This window comes from Rhinoderma darwinii, unplaced genomic scaffold (assembly GCF_050947455.1).
Source record: "Rhinoderma darwinii isolate aRhiDar2 unplaced genomic scaffold, aRhiDar2.hap1 Scaffold_739, whole genome shotgun sequence".
Lineage (NCBI taxonomy): Eukaryota > Metazoa > Chordata > Amphibia > Anura > Rhinodermatidae > Rhinoderma > Rhinoderma darwinii.
The window spans coordinates 131366-148870 of NW_027464301.1; the positions used below are offsets into that span (position 1 = coordinate 131366).

General features: G+C 45.2%; 1 protein-coding gene across 1 annotated transcript in view; it reads left to right on the plus strand.

Annotated features, from left to right (window-relative positions):
- Positions 1 to 17505, plus strand: part of LOC142730027 (uncharacterized) — a 119894-nt gene that overhangs the window by 7566 nt on the left and 94823 nt on the right. The window contains exons 4-6 of the mRNA XM_075849338.1: positions 735 to 844; positions 1363 to 1500; positions 3293 to 3451. Of these exons, the coding sequence (XP_075705453.1) occupies positions 735 to 844; positions 1363 to 1500; positions 3293 to 3451 (407 nt within the window). The remainder of the gene's footprint in view (positions 1 to 734; positions 845 to 1362; positions 1501 to 3292; positions 3452 to 17505) is intronic.

Here is a 17505-nt window from a genome sequence, read left to right on the forward strand (position 1 = left end):
CCGGCGCTGCACTAATGAGCGGCGGTTCAGGCACTGAGGACAGAACATGGGGTGTTTTGCGGTGCGCCCGCCATGTTCTGTTTCAGTGCCGGCGCTCATTAGTGCAGCGCCGGCCGCATCGCATCATCCTGACCCCGCGCACTTGTTATCAGGACTCAGGAGCGGGGCAATGACTGTATCACACATCCGCAGCCCCGCTCTCATACATTCATGTGTTACTATACTGAGCTGGGCGGCCGCACAGCCAAGTATCGAAATACATGAAATAATGGTATCGAACAGTTTGGGGATGCAGAGTATCGAAAACATTATCGAAGTTTCTATGCATCGTGCATCTCTAGGTCATTGTGGGGCTATGTCTTCCGCTTATTAGCTGTAATGTATACTGGGATTTTTCTCGCTTTTTCTTGCACAGAGCACTACCTAGAATGGTGACTATTTCTTTAAAAATTACACGTCTTCAAAACGTATTACTGTGGATTGCCCATTAGGTCCGCACATAAATTATAGCCCTATTGTAAATCAATATAGCTAATCCGTGTCAATGACGAGCCTTTTGTAGATTGTAAAATATATAATATACCCCATTCACATGTATTGCTGGCAGAATGTACGTGGTTTCGGTCAGTGTTTAGACTCCGAATCCATGCCTAAATCTCGACAGAATCCTGAAAGTGTGAACATGGCCTACTGGGGTATTTGTTTGCTTAACTTGGTGGTTTTTCTCTTTTCAGGCAGAGGTTATCATCAAGATGTGGAAGAATGGGTTTACAATCAATGACGGCCAGCTCAGGGACTATACAGATGCTGCAAATCGTCAATTCATGGACTCCATGAGGAAAGGGTAAGTGCAGCCTAATACAGTGCTCAGAGATCAGACCTTGCGTAGTGGTGTCCAGTCGTGCCGCGTAACGCCTAACCGGCTCCTCCGGGCGTATGTAAATAAAGCCTAATCCATATACAGTGACTTTCTTGATCCGGCATCCGATAAAGGATAGTTTGATAATCTGGCACTTGTTTCCAGCACACAACTGCAGTATTAGGTTTGATTTCTTCAGGCTAGAAGCAGAAGACTGAGCAAAAATAACCAATCAGGAAAATTATTAGAAAACAAAGTTCTAGTATGAGTTTTGGAACATTTTCGGAGAAACTCCGCAGTAAGAAGAGAAGGCAGGAGAGATCTTGAACAGTGGGTTATTGATTTGTGGTGACATGAGATCACATCGTCCATACCCTGCTGTACATATATCGTTACATTGGGCTCCATGGATTATGTAATATGCTATACACATTTTATGTCTTTGGTTTGTTACCTTGGCGTCACACAAGGTGAATTGATGTCTTATATTCTTCTTTTATCAGGGAGCTCCCACCAGAGTTGCACAAGACGTTTGCAAAGAAAGAATTGTCAGTTAATGTTGAAGACCGAAAAAGTGAACATTACTTTATAAGAAAGAAGCATGTGGACCCGTTCTCCGGAGAGGGTCACCGCCTGGGAAGGTGAGGATTGTACAAGGCCCTGTGTACTTCTGTCTATGGGGATCGTTCATAGTGCACATGACTGCTGTGACTTTATCATCCATGGTGGTTAGACATTAAAGGGGTTGTCACAAGCGTAAATATTATCCTCTAACCACTACATAGGTGATAACATGCCGCTCGGTGGGGGACCGACCACTCATGAGATTGGGGTTCCCGTTCCTCCGAATCAATGAAGCTGCAGGTTAAGCATATGCACTGCTGCTCCATCCACTAACTGGGACTGTCAGTGATGGAGTACAGTGCTCGACTATTTCCTGAAGTGCCATAGAGAATGGAGCAGCTGGGTTCATGCTCGACCTGCCGCTCCATTCATTCGAAGAAATGGGACCTCCATTCTCATGATCGGTGGAGGTGCCACGGTCGGACCTTCGCCGATCAGCGTGTTATCACCTATTCTGTGGCTAGGATAGAACATATGATCTTGGAACAACCTCTTTAAAGAGGCTCTGTCACCACATTATAAGTGGCCTATCATGTACATGATGTGATCGGCGCTGTAATGTAGATTACATCAGTGTTTTTTTTAGAAAAACGATCATTTTTGACGGCGTTATGACCGCTTTTAGCTTTATTCTAATGAGTTGCTTAATGGACAACTGGGCGTGTTTTACTTTTTGACCTAGTGGGCATTATGGAGAGAAGTCTATGACGCTGACCAATCAGTGACCAATCCGCGTCATACACTTCTCCCCATTCATTTACACAGCACATAGCTATATCGCTATGTGCAGACACACACACACACACACACACACGTTACTGCAGTGTCCTGACAATGAATATACATTACCTCCAGCCAGGACGTCATGTCTAGTCACAATCCTGACACTTCTGTAGCGTCTCTGATATTTACAGCAAGGCAAGCGTAATCTCGTTTTAAATGACAGGTTACATCGTAAATATCAGACGCTACAGAAGTGACAGGATTCTGAATAGACATGATGTCCTGGCTGGAGGTAATGAATATTCATTGTCAGGACACTGCAGTAACGTTATAGTGTGTTTGTGGCTGCACATAGAGATATAGATATATCGCTATCTGCAGTGTAAATGAATGGAGAGAAGTGTATGACGCTGATTGGTCACTGATTGGTCAGCGTCATACACTTCTCTCCACAACGCCAGCTTGGTCAAAAAGTAAAACACGCCCAGTTGTCCATTAAGAAACTCATTAGCATAAATCTAAAATGAGTCATAACTCCGTCAAAAATAATCGTTTTTCTAAATAAAAAACACTGCTGTAATCTACATTACAGCGCCGATCCCATCATGTACAATATAGGCCACTTATAATGTGGTGACAGAGCCTCTTTAAGGAGGTCATATGTGTGTTTAGGACATGGGCAGATGTACTTCTAATGATTTAACCACATCCATGGTTTCTTGCACGGTCACATGACCACAATTTATCTCCGGCCGTAATGTTTTGTATTTGGAAGTTTGTTCGCAAGTTTGTGGTTTTTAATTTTCTGGTCATTTTTTATTTTTTTTTAAATCCTTTAAAAACGTATTACTTTACTGTAGGGTTGACTTTATCCTATGTTATGTACATCTAGGCAAACATGGACTGGGGAAGCCCTATTAACCTGTTATAACTCCTGACACTACTGTAATTGGCGCAGTCGTGTCACTGTATTAGATCAGCTGGTCAATCAATATTTAATTGTCTGATCGGTGCATAAAGTGATATCATAGAGAAGTCTGGAAAGAAAGTGAATCTATTCTGAGGTCTTTACTTTTCTTCTCTCAGTGCAACCCCAAAAGTCATTACCAAAGCAAATGGTTTGGAGGATGGAGGTGAACAAAGTCTCCCGAGTGTTGAGCTGAAGGCTGGGGAGCCTCTGACCAACGTCAAGATCTGGCTCGCTGATGGCAAGAGGATCGTTCAGAAATGTAACACTACACACAGGTAATGCAGAAATGCCGTTTTATTACGTGTGTGTGTGTGTGTGTGTGTGTGTGTGTGTGTGTGTGTGTGTGTAACATCAACTGCCCATGAATAGGCGGCGTTACATACTAAAGGGAATTTTTAATACAAGACCTCACCCTGAAGATGTGTACATGCAATTTAATTAATATTATTACATTTAAAGTAAAGCTGTAACTTTGGCAGTGTTCCAGAGGTAGGACCTTCACATGTCGGGAGAAAGTGGTTCCTCCTAACCGCCGTTTCACGTTACAAGGTGGCCACATCCAGGTGGAGACTTGGTATATACTTATTTATTGCATACCCCCAGCTCTGGGACCCGCACCTATTCACTTAATTTCCACTCACTCCTACAGGAGTTCAGGAAACAGCGCAGCAAAATGTGCTTGGCTGTTTCTAGGAAAAACCTGACCACCTCATCAGTGGCTGGAGCCCAACGGCAGAAGATAGGACTGGGTCCTATAGAGATAGGTGCGCGTCCCACCTCTAGGACCTGCATATAGCGGTGTCAGTGCGTAAAACTACACAGCGTATACACCCTGGTTGCCGCTAGGAATTCCATCCGAAAAGCCACGCCAAATTGTGTTGCGGTTTTTCAGGCCCCATGTTAGCTGCGGAAATCCTGCAGCAGTAAAAAAAAAAATGAATAAACGTACACACCCATAGTCATGGCGACTTAACTCTCTCTCTATCTTCTGAGCATAGCCCAGCCTCCTGTGATGCTATAGTCCATGTGACTGTTGCAGCAGTCACATGGGATGGAACGTCATGCCAGGATGAATGGCTGCGCTCAGAAGAGGATCGCCTTGCTAGTACTACTGCAGGGGGGTAAGTATGAGCTTTATTTATTAGATTCAAATTAAATACAAATTTATTTTGTTTTCATTTGCGATTTTTGTGGCTGAATCGCAGCGTTTCCACGGGATAAGTCGCAGTACATAGGACTTTGTTGCAGGTTTTACCACTCAAATGAATTCTATCGAGAAACCCTTCAACAGATCAGCGATTCCACAGCATAAATTATTATACACAAGTGTATTTCACGTCCGTATTACGCGCGTTAACACAACGAATGTCACGAACCTATGCAATTCAATGGGGCCATTCAGTGTTTTTCATGTGTCTTCTGCGTGAAACTCACTGCATGTCCTGTTGTGTGTTTTTTGCGCATCACGCATCCGTTGAAGTCAATGGGTGCGTGAAAAAAATGGACAGCACACGGACGTCATACATGTGCTGTGCGTGATTCACGCAACAGTTGCTGAAGAAATGATGAGAAAAAGCCACCGCCTTCTGTTTATTTTGCTGACGTACGAAACGTGTGACATATGGATGACGTACGTGCGTAAAAAAAATGCGTACACGGATGTCACACAGAACTGCAACGCAAGAAAAACGCTCTGTTTTTTTAAGCACGCAAAACTGACACCTTTCTTTTGAATAAGGTGTTAATGAGTCCATCAGACCCACAGCGGTTTGCGTTTTTCCCATTTTTCTACTGCTTTTTCTTTTGGGTCAAAAACACAGCGGCCAGATGTTACGTTAAAGTCTAGTAAAATATAGAAAACACTACATACAAAGCATTCATGCTGGACCGGGAGGAGATGACAGTAACGGGCTGTGATCTTTCTTTTTTTTTTTTTTAAACTCGTTTTATTAAAAGGAACTGTCAGAGTCAAACCATCACATACATCAGGATAACATTATACACTCAATAGTACATATGTCAGAAACATCATTACATACAGAAGGGATACTCACAGGTACCCATGGTATTAAACCGTGGTTCGCAGACCACATATACATAATACAGATCAATCAAACATTCTATCAAAACTTTTAATCTTGTACATCACTATAGTATTAATATGCCCCCAGTTCGATATTCTACCCTAACGCGCACATCCTCCTCGTATGGCCTAAAGCGAAGCACCTGGAAGTGTCCTCCTCCCGACTCCTTTACCCGCTCCCGCCCCCAGCTTGAATCAGAGCAGCTGATAGCCCTTGGACTGTACAGTGACTGAGGTTCGATGAGCACCACCCATTCCAGATCAAATCAAATTTAGCCGGTTTCCCCCGGTGTTTATACACTATTTTCTCAAATGGAAGTATGTCATTGACTAATTTACGCCATTGCGCTACTGTCGGGGCCCTATCCGCCATCCATCTCATGGCCACCGCCTTTCTTGCCATGAATAGTGTTTCTCTGAGGAAAGTCCTCTCATATATCGACCATTGTTCCTCATTGAGCAGTCCCAGCAGACACACCTCCGGCCTGCAAGGTATCGTCCTCCCCAATACTGCTGTCAATACTGCAACCACCTCCTCCCAAAAGCTAAGAATCCAGTGACAGCCCCACATTAGGTGAATAAAATCAGCCCGTGTCTCTCCGCACCTATGACATTGTGAGGACGCCATTCTTCCCATACGATATAGTCTTATGGGTGTCAAATAACATTGGTGGATAATGAACAGTTGCACTAATTTATTGTTTGCCGCTGGTGAAACCAGCAAATGGGAACCCTGAGCCTCTCTCCATTCCTCCGCTGTGAGTTGTGGAATTAGTGCACGCCACTTATCCTCCGCCACCAGGGGCTCCACTCGCATTTTAGCCTCCAGTAGAAAAGAATAAATTTGAGAAATGGCTCCACGTGTAGACGGCGTGCTCAACCTCACCACCAAATCACAGCTAGAATACCTCACGGAGTTCAGTGGAAATTGTGCTAATAGAGCATGATGGAGTTGTATGCAATATAATTCATCCCCCGGTGGTATATTGAATGCTGCCCGAATCTCACTCACCGTCATGACCGTCCCGTCTTCCGTTAGTAACTGTGACAAAGCAACTACCCCTCTAGAGGACCAGTAACGTTTTCCCACCATCCCGTGCAAATGTGAAAAACTCGGATTGTCCCACAGCGGGTTCTCCACCACCACCCCCACAACCCCCAAGAGCTCTTTAGCCTGTTGCCAAACTCGTCTGGCCAACTAATGCAAGGGTAACAGGGAGCGGTGTCTAAAATCATGCGGCTCCAATATCGGCCAAAGGGTTTTCAAGCCCAACACCCTGGCTAGATGACACTCAGCATTGGTCGTTAGGGGTGGGGGGGGGGGAGACCCAAGAAGTCAAGTATCTGAGCTGACCCGCCAAATAATATAGAAAAACATCCGGTAACGCAGCTCCGGCCTCATCTTTAGACCTCTGTAGAATCGACAGCTTGAGTTTAGATCTCCCCCCCCCCCCATACAAACGGCGTGAATAGCGAGTTTATTATTTTAAAGAACCTTTTAGGCACCAACACATCCACATGCTCCAACACATACAAAAACGTTGGCAGTACTATCATTTTTAATAGATTCACGCGTCCTGCCACTGACAGTGGCAGACCTTTCCACACCTGAATTTTATCCCTTAGGTACGCGACCAAGGGCGCTACATTTAACCCATACGATCTAGAGCTATCCCTAGCAATATTAATCCCCAAATATTTGAACTCTGGTTGTACTGACAGTCCGCAGAACTGGGTGTCCCATCCACAGTTATCCTGCCTCAAAGGCATCAAATACGATTTGGCCCAATTAATTAGTAACCCGGAATACCTTCCAAAAGCGTTAATGAGGGATATGGCCCTGGGAAGGGTGGCATTGGGGTTTGCCATAAACAACACCATGTCATCCGCATATAATCCTATCCGGTCCTCTCTGTCCCCTATTCTAATTCCCATATATGCGTGATCCCTCCTAATGTTCAGAGCCAGTAATTCAATGGCCATTGCGAAAAGAAGTGGCGAAAGTGGGCACCCCTGCCTCGTGCCCCTATGGAGGCCAAAGGAAGGGGACAGGACCCCGTTCACCAACACCAGCGCTCGCGGAGATTTATATAGCAAGGAGACCCAATTAATGAATCTATCCCCAAACCCAAATCTTCGCAGCACTGCCAGCAAATAAGGCCATTCTACCAAGTCAAATGCCTTGGCCGCATCCAAAGATGCCACCGCCCAGTCCTGCTGCTCCTCCCATCCAATCTGCGCCACCACCTGTACCCGTCGAATATTCTCTGAGGTGGACTTGCCGGGTATAAAGCCACACTGGTCTGGGTGAATCATCTCCTTTATCACATTACATAACCTATTAGCTAGCATTTTAGTCAAAATTTTGTAATCCACTGTCAGTAGTGAGATCGGTCTATATGACCCACATTCATCTGGATTTTTGCCTGGTTTCAGCAATACAATAATGGTGGCGTCACACATGGATTCCGGAAGAGTAGAGCTCCGATAGCTATGCTCAAACAGGGCCAGCAATTGGGGGGCTAGCAGCTCCCCATACTGTAGATATACCTCAAGGGGGATACCATCCGGCCCTGAGGCTTTCCCCTTGGCCATAGACACCATTCCCTCCAAGATCTCGTCTACCGTAAATGGAGCATCAAGCATTGCCACCCGCTCGGCTGACAACGTAGGAAACGATATTCCATCTAAATACTTCTCCATCTCCTCCCTCCTATAATCTATTTTTGAAGCATACAACTGATCATAGAACTGTGTGAATTGTTCGAGAACATCCCTCGAGGAAGTGTAGATTCTATCGCCAGGCCCCACTATACCCATCACCGGGGGGGATCTAGAACTGTTCCGCACCATATGAGCCAGAATTTTACCCGATTGATTGCCCAATTCAAAATGAGATTGTTTACTAAAGAATAGACTACGGAAAGTCTTATCCCTCAGGACTTTTAGATACTGTCTACCCAAGTCCAGCCAAGCATTTCGGTTAGCTGGTGTGGGATCCTGAACAAATGCCCCTTCCGCCTGTGAACATTTATATGCTAATTCCTCTTCATGCAGGGCGGAAGCACGTTTTACATAGGATATGGAGGATCGGAGACATCCCCTCAAATAGGCTTTCAGGGTATCCCACACCAGCGACCGATTTTCCATCTGCGCATGTGCTTCTATAAATATTGATAGCTGATCCGGTATACGATCGTTTTGTTGAACTAGCTGAAGCCAAAACGGGTGAATTTTACCCATACCCCTTCTGCCTACCTGTGGCTTTTTCAATGTCAGTAAGACCGGACTGTGATCCGAAATCCCCCTCGGTAAATGATCCACAGAGTCTACCTCCTGGAAAACCGCAATCTAGCCGGATAGGCCATCGAATATGGAATCTGCATGTCCCGGAGTCGGCGCTTGATAGGGACATATGACGCCCTTTGTCGCTGCAAATCAGGAGAAAAGTCCGGATATATGGACACAGATGCATTTTCAAATCTAATCCCTCCGGCCTTCCGAGCTTCCAACAGAACCGTGTCCCGATCTTTGCAATTCAACATCCGGGCAAGCAGTGGTCTTGGGGGAGCACCTGGAACTGGTAACCGTGCTGGAACCCTGTGTGCCCTTTCCACCGCATATGCTAACGAGAAGGAGGCAGCTGGAAACATCTCCTTCAGCCATCTTTCCACAAATTCTCCAGGCCTCTGCCCCTCTGCCCTCTCCGGCAATCCCACAATGCGGAGATTGTTGCGACGCGATCTATTTTCCAAATCGTCGGCTTTCTGGCGCCACAGATCGACTTTACGGGGCAAATCTTGAATAGCCGCTGGCATGGTAGCAGTAAGATCTTCCAAGGTGGATATCCTGCCCTCCGTCTCCGTGACTCTCTCCCGCACATTTTGCAAATCCTGTCTCAATAGGCCCACGTCCACTCTCACCTCATTAATCTTAGCCGTCAGAGTCGTCCGTGTCTCGAGGATGGCTGTCAGCAGCTTATCCGATGCCTCTTGCAGCGTGATTCCTGCATCCTGTTCCGAGGGAGCATGGTTGGATGTCCCAGCCACAGCTGCGGCCTGCACAGAAGAACTCCCGCCGGCGCCATCTTGGATCACCACGCGGGCATATGATTTCAGCTTTTCCGCCGCGTCCATCGCTTTAGGCGGGCTCATCTTTTTCCTGGAAGATATCCTTCCCTTCCTACGCAGCTGGTAAGGAATTTTGGCTAATTTCAAGGATTACAGCACAGTCAGGAGGATTTTAGACAGGATGCTGGCCCGGAGCTATCGCCACACACGTCCTCTCACATCAGCAGCTGGCCACGCCCCCCGGCTGTGATCTTTCTTCCGGCCCTCACTTGCAGATTCTCCCTCCCTTACACAACACTGGGAAGTAAAACTTTTATCCCGCTACCTGATTTCCAACGAGCGTAGCACCGCCAATATTGTCCCTGGATTGTGGTGCCGTTTTGAAAGCTACGATTCTGGGCTTTAATATGAAACCATCTAAGTGCTATACCTTATATTCCGCAGTCGTTTAAAGTCATAACATATTACATACGTCCTTGGCAATGAAAGGGTTCATGCCTTATTAAACCGGTTTTCCCACTAAGCAGATTCATCCCTTATCCACACGATAGGTGATAATTGTGTGAACACCACTAGGACCCCCCACCGATCAGTAGAACAGGGGTCCCGACAGTCATTCCTAATCACTGGACGATCATAGGGAGGAGGGTTTTGAATGGAGCAGCGGTCACCCATATGCGCTGCTGCTCCATTCAATGTCTATGGACCCAATGGAAACGGCCCAGTTCAGCCCTCAGCGGTTTCCATCGGCACTGTAGACATTGACTGGATTGGTGATAAATGTCCGTTGTGGGTAAACCCCTTTAGGGCTTATTCACACGAATGGAGAATACGGCCGTCTCACGGATTCGTGTATTTCAATGGGGCCATTCACACGGTCGCTGTGAAGGGTCCATTGATAAATAGAACGTGTCCTATTCTTCAGTTTTTACGGATCCCTCGATAGACTCAAGTCTATGGGGATCTGTAAAAAACGGGTACAACTCTGATGTGAAAAACAGCAGATTTTTAAGTCAGAGTTTGTGCTACTTCGAGTGAATCTGGACTTAAAGGGGTTTTCCCCACGAGGGACATTTGACCTATCCACAGGATAGGTCATAAATTTAAGATGGATGTGGGTCCCACCTCTGGAACCCGCACCTTTCTCTAGAATAGGGCCCCTTAAGCCCCGTTCTACCAATCTGTGCTCCGGCTGACTCCCGGCCACTTCCTGATTACATGGTCGGGAGTTACGGAAACAGCTCAGCTATGCTTTTTCGTAACTACCATTCAGTTGTATGGGACTTATGGAACTAAGCTACGCGGTTTTCACCTTCGTGGTCCGAAATCAGCCAGAGCACAAAGTTAGAACGGGTTTAGGGGGCCCCATTCTAGAGATAGATGTGGGTCCTACCTCTGGGACCCGCAACTATCTGACAGTTATGACATATCCTGTATATATGTCAAAAATGTCCCTCGTGGGAAAACTCCTTTAAAATAACTTTTGTCAGTCAGCAGTGATCGAAGGGATTCTCCATGTATAAGGCATAGAACTTTGTCACTTGCAGATAGATACCAAACACTGCACATTTGCTATAATATCAGTGTTCAGGGGGTTAGGATAGATCTGCAGTATTGCCCACGTGGAGGTGTTATTGCAGCCAATGCATAAGTCATACCGCAGGGTATCTATGGCAATCCACACAGCTGGGGACCAGTGTGGCATCTGGATGTAGCAGTACTAGATCTGTCCAGCAGGGGGCCTAGATAGATATATATATATATATTAATATTTTTTTTACCATGTTATCTACATGATTTATATATAAAACAAAGTAGCAATTTTTGAAACTTGCCCTCCATATTACTTGTTGGGCTTTTAAATATCTTCACTCTGAGCATGTGTGGACGTAAAGCAAGGTTTACAAGGAAACTAACGCCCAATATTGTAACTTGTAGTTTCAGTAATAAGTGTCCTTTTATATGCATATGACATGTGAGTTACTGATTTCTTGTACATACCTCTCCTTTCTTTCTTCAGGATCAGCGATATCAGGAATTTTGTAGAGCGCATCCCTTGTAAATCAGAGAAGATCCCCTTCACGCTGGCGACCTCCTTCCCGTTGCGGGACCTTTTGGATGAGACGGTCACCATTCAGGAAGCTCGGCTGCAGAATGCCGTCCTGGTGCAGAGACTGCAGAAAACCACACCACTGTTCAGGGACGTCTAGTCCAGACCGCATCAGCAGCGGGGACTACGGAATCCTGAGGATCATGCGATTTAGTGCTTGGGTTTTATTTTGTGATGTCTGAGGATCACTGTGAATAGACGGTGTACATATCCACTGACTTACAGGCTAGTATTGGCTGCACGGTCCTATCCATGGACATATGTGCAGTCACGGCTACTTTGCTGCGCCTTCTGCGCTGCTTTACACGTTGCGGTCCTGTATTGCTGTCTACAGGGTGCACTTACTTATACAACCGCTCATACTCCTCAGGTTTCTTCTGCAGGCCTTTCTGCTATGGATGGCTTTACAATATTCTGTTTGGCAATAAGTCGATTATTAATGGTTGTTTAGAGCACCACTGGCACGTTCCCTGCGAGAGCGTGTAAGATTAATGGTTGTTTATAGAGGCGGTACAACACAGCTCCGAAAATGTCACTTTTACCTCTTAACTACACAGCGGTATTATACGTTATAGGATTTGAGATCACGGTTACCATGTATATTTGTCTAGAATAGAAGATAGTAGATTTAAAAGCCACAAAACCACCGTTTTGTTTCTATAGACACCCTGGTCTTATTTCTGTCTCGTTCTTTATTCGATATATTATCATTCTTTTTCAGACATTTGTTGTTTGCTTTAAGTCAAAAAGTGATCAAATGGGGTTTGACCCTCACCAATAGCGAGAATGAGCATGCCACAGTCCCCATCTTCTGCCGGATAGCTGGCTGCACTTGTGCACCCCCAACTTGATAGAATTGGGTGGAACTATGGGGGGGGGTGTAATTTCATCATTCGGTGGATTTAGAAGCTTCAATTCAATAGTGACCGCCTATGAATCCCAACATCTGATTGACAAGAATTTAAGGATTGGGAGAACCCTTTTTAAATTAGGTTATTGACGCAGGTGTTCTTCTCACGTTCCATTATGATGTATAGTAGTATCATGATAAAGTCATTTCCCTTCCTTTTTCCTTCAGGGCATTTGATATAAGGTATAAAGAAAACTCTTTTTCTGCTGAGCACAATCGGCATTACTCCAGCTCACCAGCAGGGGGCCTGCACCACTCTACATATGAACAGTAACAGTCCCCTCTGCTGACGGAGCTCATGTCTTTTATTTAGCATGCTGTCTTGGATTGCAGTGCGTTTTTAGCTAATTGTAATATTTTTAAGTTCTGTTTTTATAAATTAAACATTTTAAGCTACTGCTGTCTTGGTCTGTTTTACTTCTGCCGTTTGGTCATAGGTCTGATCCATAGATGTAATTTGGTCCTAAATAGCTTGTGCATGTCTGAAGGATTCACCGGACGCCAAAGGTCATACCACATTATTTAAAATTTGGGTGACCAATATTAATAAGGACTCGCGGTAAAGATGACCGGTCAGCTCAGACCTAGCGAGTTGCGCTGAATGTATTTTGCCGTGTTCACCATATTCACGGACTCATGAATTTGATAAATCTCTCACACAAGTGTAACATTGGGGATAACTGCAGTGACTCCTGAAAGCATACCATATTGTTCCGGAACAAATCTTACTGACTTCCTGGCGATCATATGATCGTTCACTACTACCGGGGCCAATACAGACTGTGCCTCTCTTTGAAAACACAGAAATGAAAACTACTACAGCCTTCTCTCTAGGGTCCCCATCAGTCCGACTGCCAGGCACCCTACATTCAGCTGCCTGATATTTTGGGCAGCCAGCTTAAACCTCCGGTTCACTAGTTAAGTCTTTGTATATGCAGGGAATTTTGCAAAAAAAGCAAATAAAAGCCCAGCCCAGCTCTGGCCACTATGAAGATATATAAGAAATGAATCATCCAAGGAAGTTTGAACTAAAAAAAAGCGCACGAGAGCGAGATGCGTGCGAGCGAGACTGTCCGGATCATGAATTACTGCAATACATTAGTATTGCAGTATATCATGCAAGTGATTCAATGATCGGTGGTTCAAGTCCTCTAGGGGGACTAAAATAAGTTAAATAGCATTAGTTGTTGTATTTTGTTTTTTGTGAAATAAAAAAATAAAATAAAAATATCTGTTATAATATTCTCATGGTATACTGAATGACTGATGAGCTCCTCACTGTGCCCTTTTTAAAGAATTAGAATATCATCAAAAAGTTAATTTATTTCAGTAATTCAATTCAAAAATTGAAACTCCATATATTCTATAGATTCATTACACACAGAGGGATCTATTCCCAGCATTGTTTTTTCTTTTAATGTTGATGATTATGGGAACAGTTCATGAAAACCCAAAATTTAGTCTGTCAGAAAATTAGAATATTATATAATCCCAATTTGAAAAATAACTTCATACCAAAATGTTGGCCTACTGAGAACTATGTCCAGTATAAGCACTCAATAGTTGGTCGGGGCTCCTTTTGCATGAATTTCTGCATCAATGCGGCGTGGCATGGAGGCGATCAGCATGTGGCACTGCTGAGGTGGTATTAATGCAGCGTGGCATGGAGGCGATCAGCCTGTGGCACTGCTGAGCTGTTATCAATGCGGCGTGGCATGGAGGCGATCAGCCTGTGGCACTGCTGAGGTGGTATTAATGCGGTGTGGCATGGAGGCGATCACACTGTGGCACTGCTGAGGTGGTATTAATGCGGCGTGGCATGGAGGCGATCAGCCTGTGGCACTGCTGAGCTGTTATCAATGCGGCGTGGCATGGAGGCGATCAGCCTGTGGCACTGCTGAGGTGGTATTAATGCGGTGTGGCATGGAGGCGATCACACTGTGGCACTGCTGAGGTGGTATTAATGCGGCGTGGCATGGAGGCGATCAGCATGTGGCACTGCTGAGGTGGTATTAATGCGGCGAGGCATGGAGGCGATCAGCCGGTGGCACTGCTGAGGTGTTATCAATGCGGCGTGGCATGGAGGCGATCAGCCTGTGCACTGCTGAGGTGTTATCAATGCGGCATGGCATGGGGGCGATCAGCCTGTGGCACTGCTGAGGTGTTATCAATGTGGCATGGGGGCGATCAGCCTGTGGCACTGCTGAGGTGTTATCAATGCGGCGTTGCATGGAGGCGATCAGCCGGTGGCACTGCTGAGGTGTTATCAATGCGGCGTGGCATGGAGGCGATCAGCATGTGGCACTGCTGAGGTGTTATCAATGCGGCGTGGCATGGAGGTGATCAGACTGTGGCACTGCTGAGGTGTTATCAATGCGGCGTGGCATGGAGGTGATCAGCCTGTGGCACTGCTGAGGTGGTATTAATGCGGCATGGCATGGAGGTGATCAGCCTGTGGCACTGCTGAGGTGGTATTAATGCGGCGTGGCATGGAGGCGATCAGCCTGTGGCACTGCTGAGGTGTTATCAATGCGGCGTGGCATGGAGGCGATCAGCCGGTGGCACTGCTGAGGTGGTATTAATGCGGCGTGGCATGGAGGCGATCAGCCAGTGGCACTGCTGAGGTGTTATCAATGCGGCGTGGCATGGGGGCGATCAGCCTGTGGCACTGCTGAGCTGTTATGGAAGCCCAGGTTGCTTTGATAGTGATCTTCAGCTTGTCGGCATTGTTGTGTCTGGTGTCTCATCTTCCTCTTGACAATACCCGGTAGGTTCTCTATGGGGTTTAGGTCAGACTAGTTTGCTGGCCAATCAGGCGCAGTGATACTGTGGTTATAACACCAGGTATTGGTACTTTTGGCAGTGTGGGCAGGTGCCAAGTCCTGCTGGAAAATGAAATCCGCATCTCCATAAAGCTTGTCAGCAGAGGGAAGCATGAAGTGCTGGGAAATGTCCTGGTAGACGCTGCGCTGACTCTGGACTTGATATAACACAGTGACCAACACCAGCAGATGACACGGCCCCCAAACCATCACTGACTGTGGAAACTTCACACTGGACCACAAGACACTTGGACTGACGCCTCTCCCCTCTTCCTCCAGACTCTGGGACCGAGATCTCCAAATGAAATGTAAAATTTACTTTCATCTGAAAACAGGACTTTGGACACTGAGCAGCAGTGTTGGTCCAGTGTGTTATATCAATTCAGCGCAGCGTCTACCAGGACATTTTCGAGCGCTACATATTAAATTTTTCCCCCAACACAATGTAGAAAAACAAAAGGAGCGTAACTGGTATTGCTGCGTCCGAATTATTACAATATAACATTATTTAACCCTTGCAGTGAATGACCTAAGAAAAACAAATGACACCGACAATCGCTGTTTTTTTTTGGTCACTTCATCTCCCACAAAAAATGAAGTAAAAAGTGATCATAAAGTCTCATACCTTTTTTTTAAAATGGAACCAATAGAAAAAAAATAATAATCTGGCTCTTATAATCTGGTGACAAAACAAAATTTTATTTTTAGCAATCCTTATTTTCCTTGTAAAAGTAGTAAAACAAAAAAAAAAAGAAATTTTGGTATCACCGTAATTGTATTGACCCGCAGAATAAGGTTAAACTGCCGTTTTTACTGCACAGTAAATGCCATAAAACAAAAAACCCCAAATATGGGATCACTTTTTCCCAGTACATTATATGGCACAAAAAATAGTGCCCTGAGAATCTACAACTCGTTCCGCAGAAAACAAGCCTATATACAGCTATATCGACGGAAAAATAAAAGTTATGGTTTTTGTAATGTGGGGAGGAAAAAATGAAATTGAAAAATTGCTATGGCGGGAAGGAGTTAAAAGTAAAGCTCATGCGCTGTCCTATTATTTACTAATACAGTAGGATTCCTTTTAGGCTGGGGTCACACAGTTTTTTTGCAGGAGGAAAATCTGCCTCAAAATTCCGTTTGGAGTTTTGAGGCAGATTTTCCTCTGCCTGTACGCCGATTTTCGTGGTGTTTTTCGCCCACGGCCATTGAGCACTGTGGGCATAAAATGCTGCAAAATACGCTTTCTCTGCCTCCCATTGATGTCCATGGGAGGTCAGAGGTGTAAACGCACGAAGATAGGGCCTGTCCCTCAAACCCACGAGCCAGTTTTTCCACTCGCGGGAAAAAAAAAGCATTCGCCTCCCATTTAAGTCAATAGGAGGCTTTTTTGGCGTGTGTTGCGGCACAGTTTCCGGGTCAAATAACTCAGTGTGAACTCCCCCTTAATCTGTAATCCAATAGTCCAGAAATTGGCATAATACGTAATCTGAAATCTCACAAGGGCGGGGGCTGAAAACTGGTGAACCAATTACTACATTAAAAATTTGTGATAGTCCCTTGTAACTTTTTTTTGTTCCCTTAGGGACCAATTGCACCGCAGTTCACGTACTACGTCATGTTGTTGTGAAGCCCTAGCCTAAGTGATAACGTTTTATCTTCGGTCGTCTTCCTGCAGATTTTCTGAGTTTAGTTTTTAATTTCTACAGTATACTTTGCTGTTCTCATCCAATAATCGATAATCTGAGACCTCCGGTCGTAATAATGTAATATTAAAATAATGTAACGGTGTATATACTAGTCATGTATTTATCTTAATATGGGAAAATTCCTTTAATAGGGCATCTAATAATCCAGAAATTCTGATAATCTGGCACTTGTTTACAGTATAGAAATAAACATTTCAGACTCTTAAAAAAAAATACTGCAAGATAAAATTTGCATAAACTGCAAGTTTTTTGTGGCCAAGTTAATGGCATTGTCTCTCCAAAATCGGCACTGATGGCGTGTACATTCACTCCCGGACAGCGCCGTAGACAAACTTGTGACATCTGCGCCACCATCAGGACGTTGTCTGGGGCGCTGCACAGGGGAGAAGAACTTCATGAACCGGAGATGTGATTATCTGCAGACAGAACATGGCACCCGGAGACTTGGCAGCTCTTTTGGCAGTCCTGGAGGTCTCCCCTTTTTCCGGCACATTCTGGGATGATGATACATAAGGTGCTGGGATTCTGTGTTATATTTCGGAATTGTCAGTTGTTTGAAAAGAAGAATGATTAATAAAGTTGTTAAAAACCAGTAAGAACAAAAAGTAAATGAGCACATGAGCGA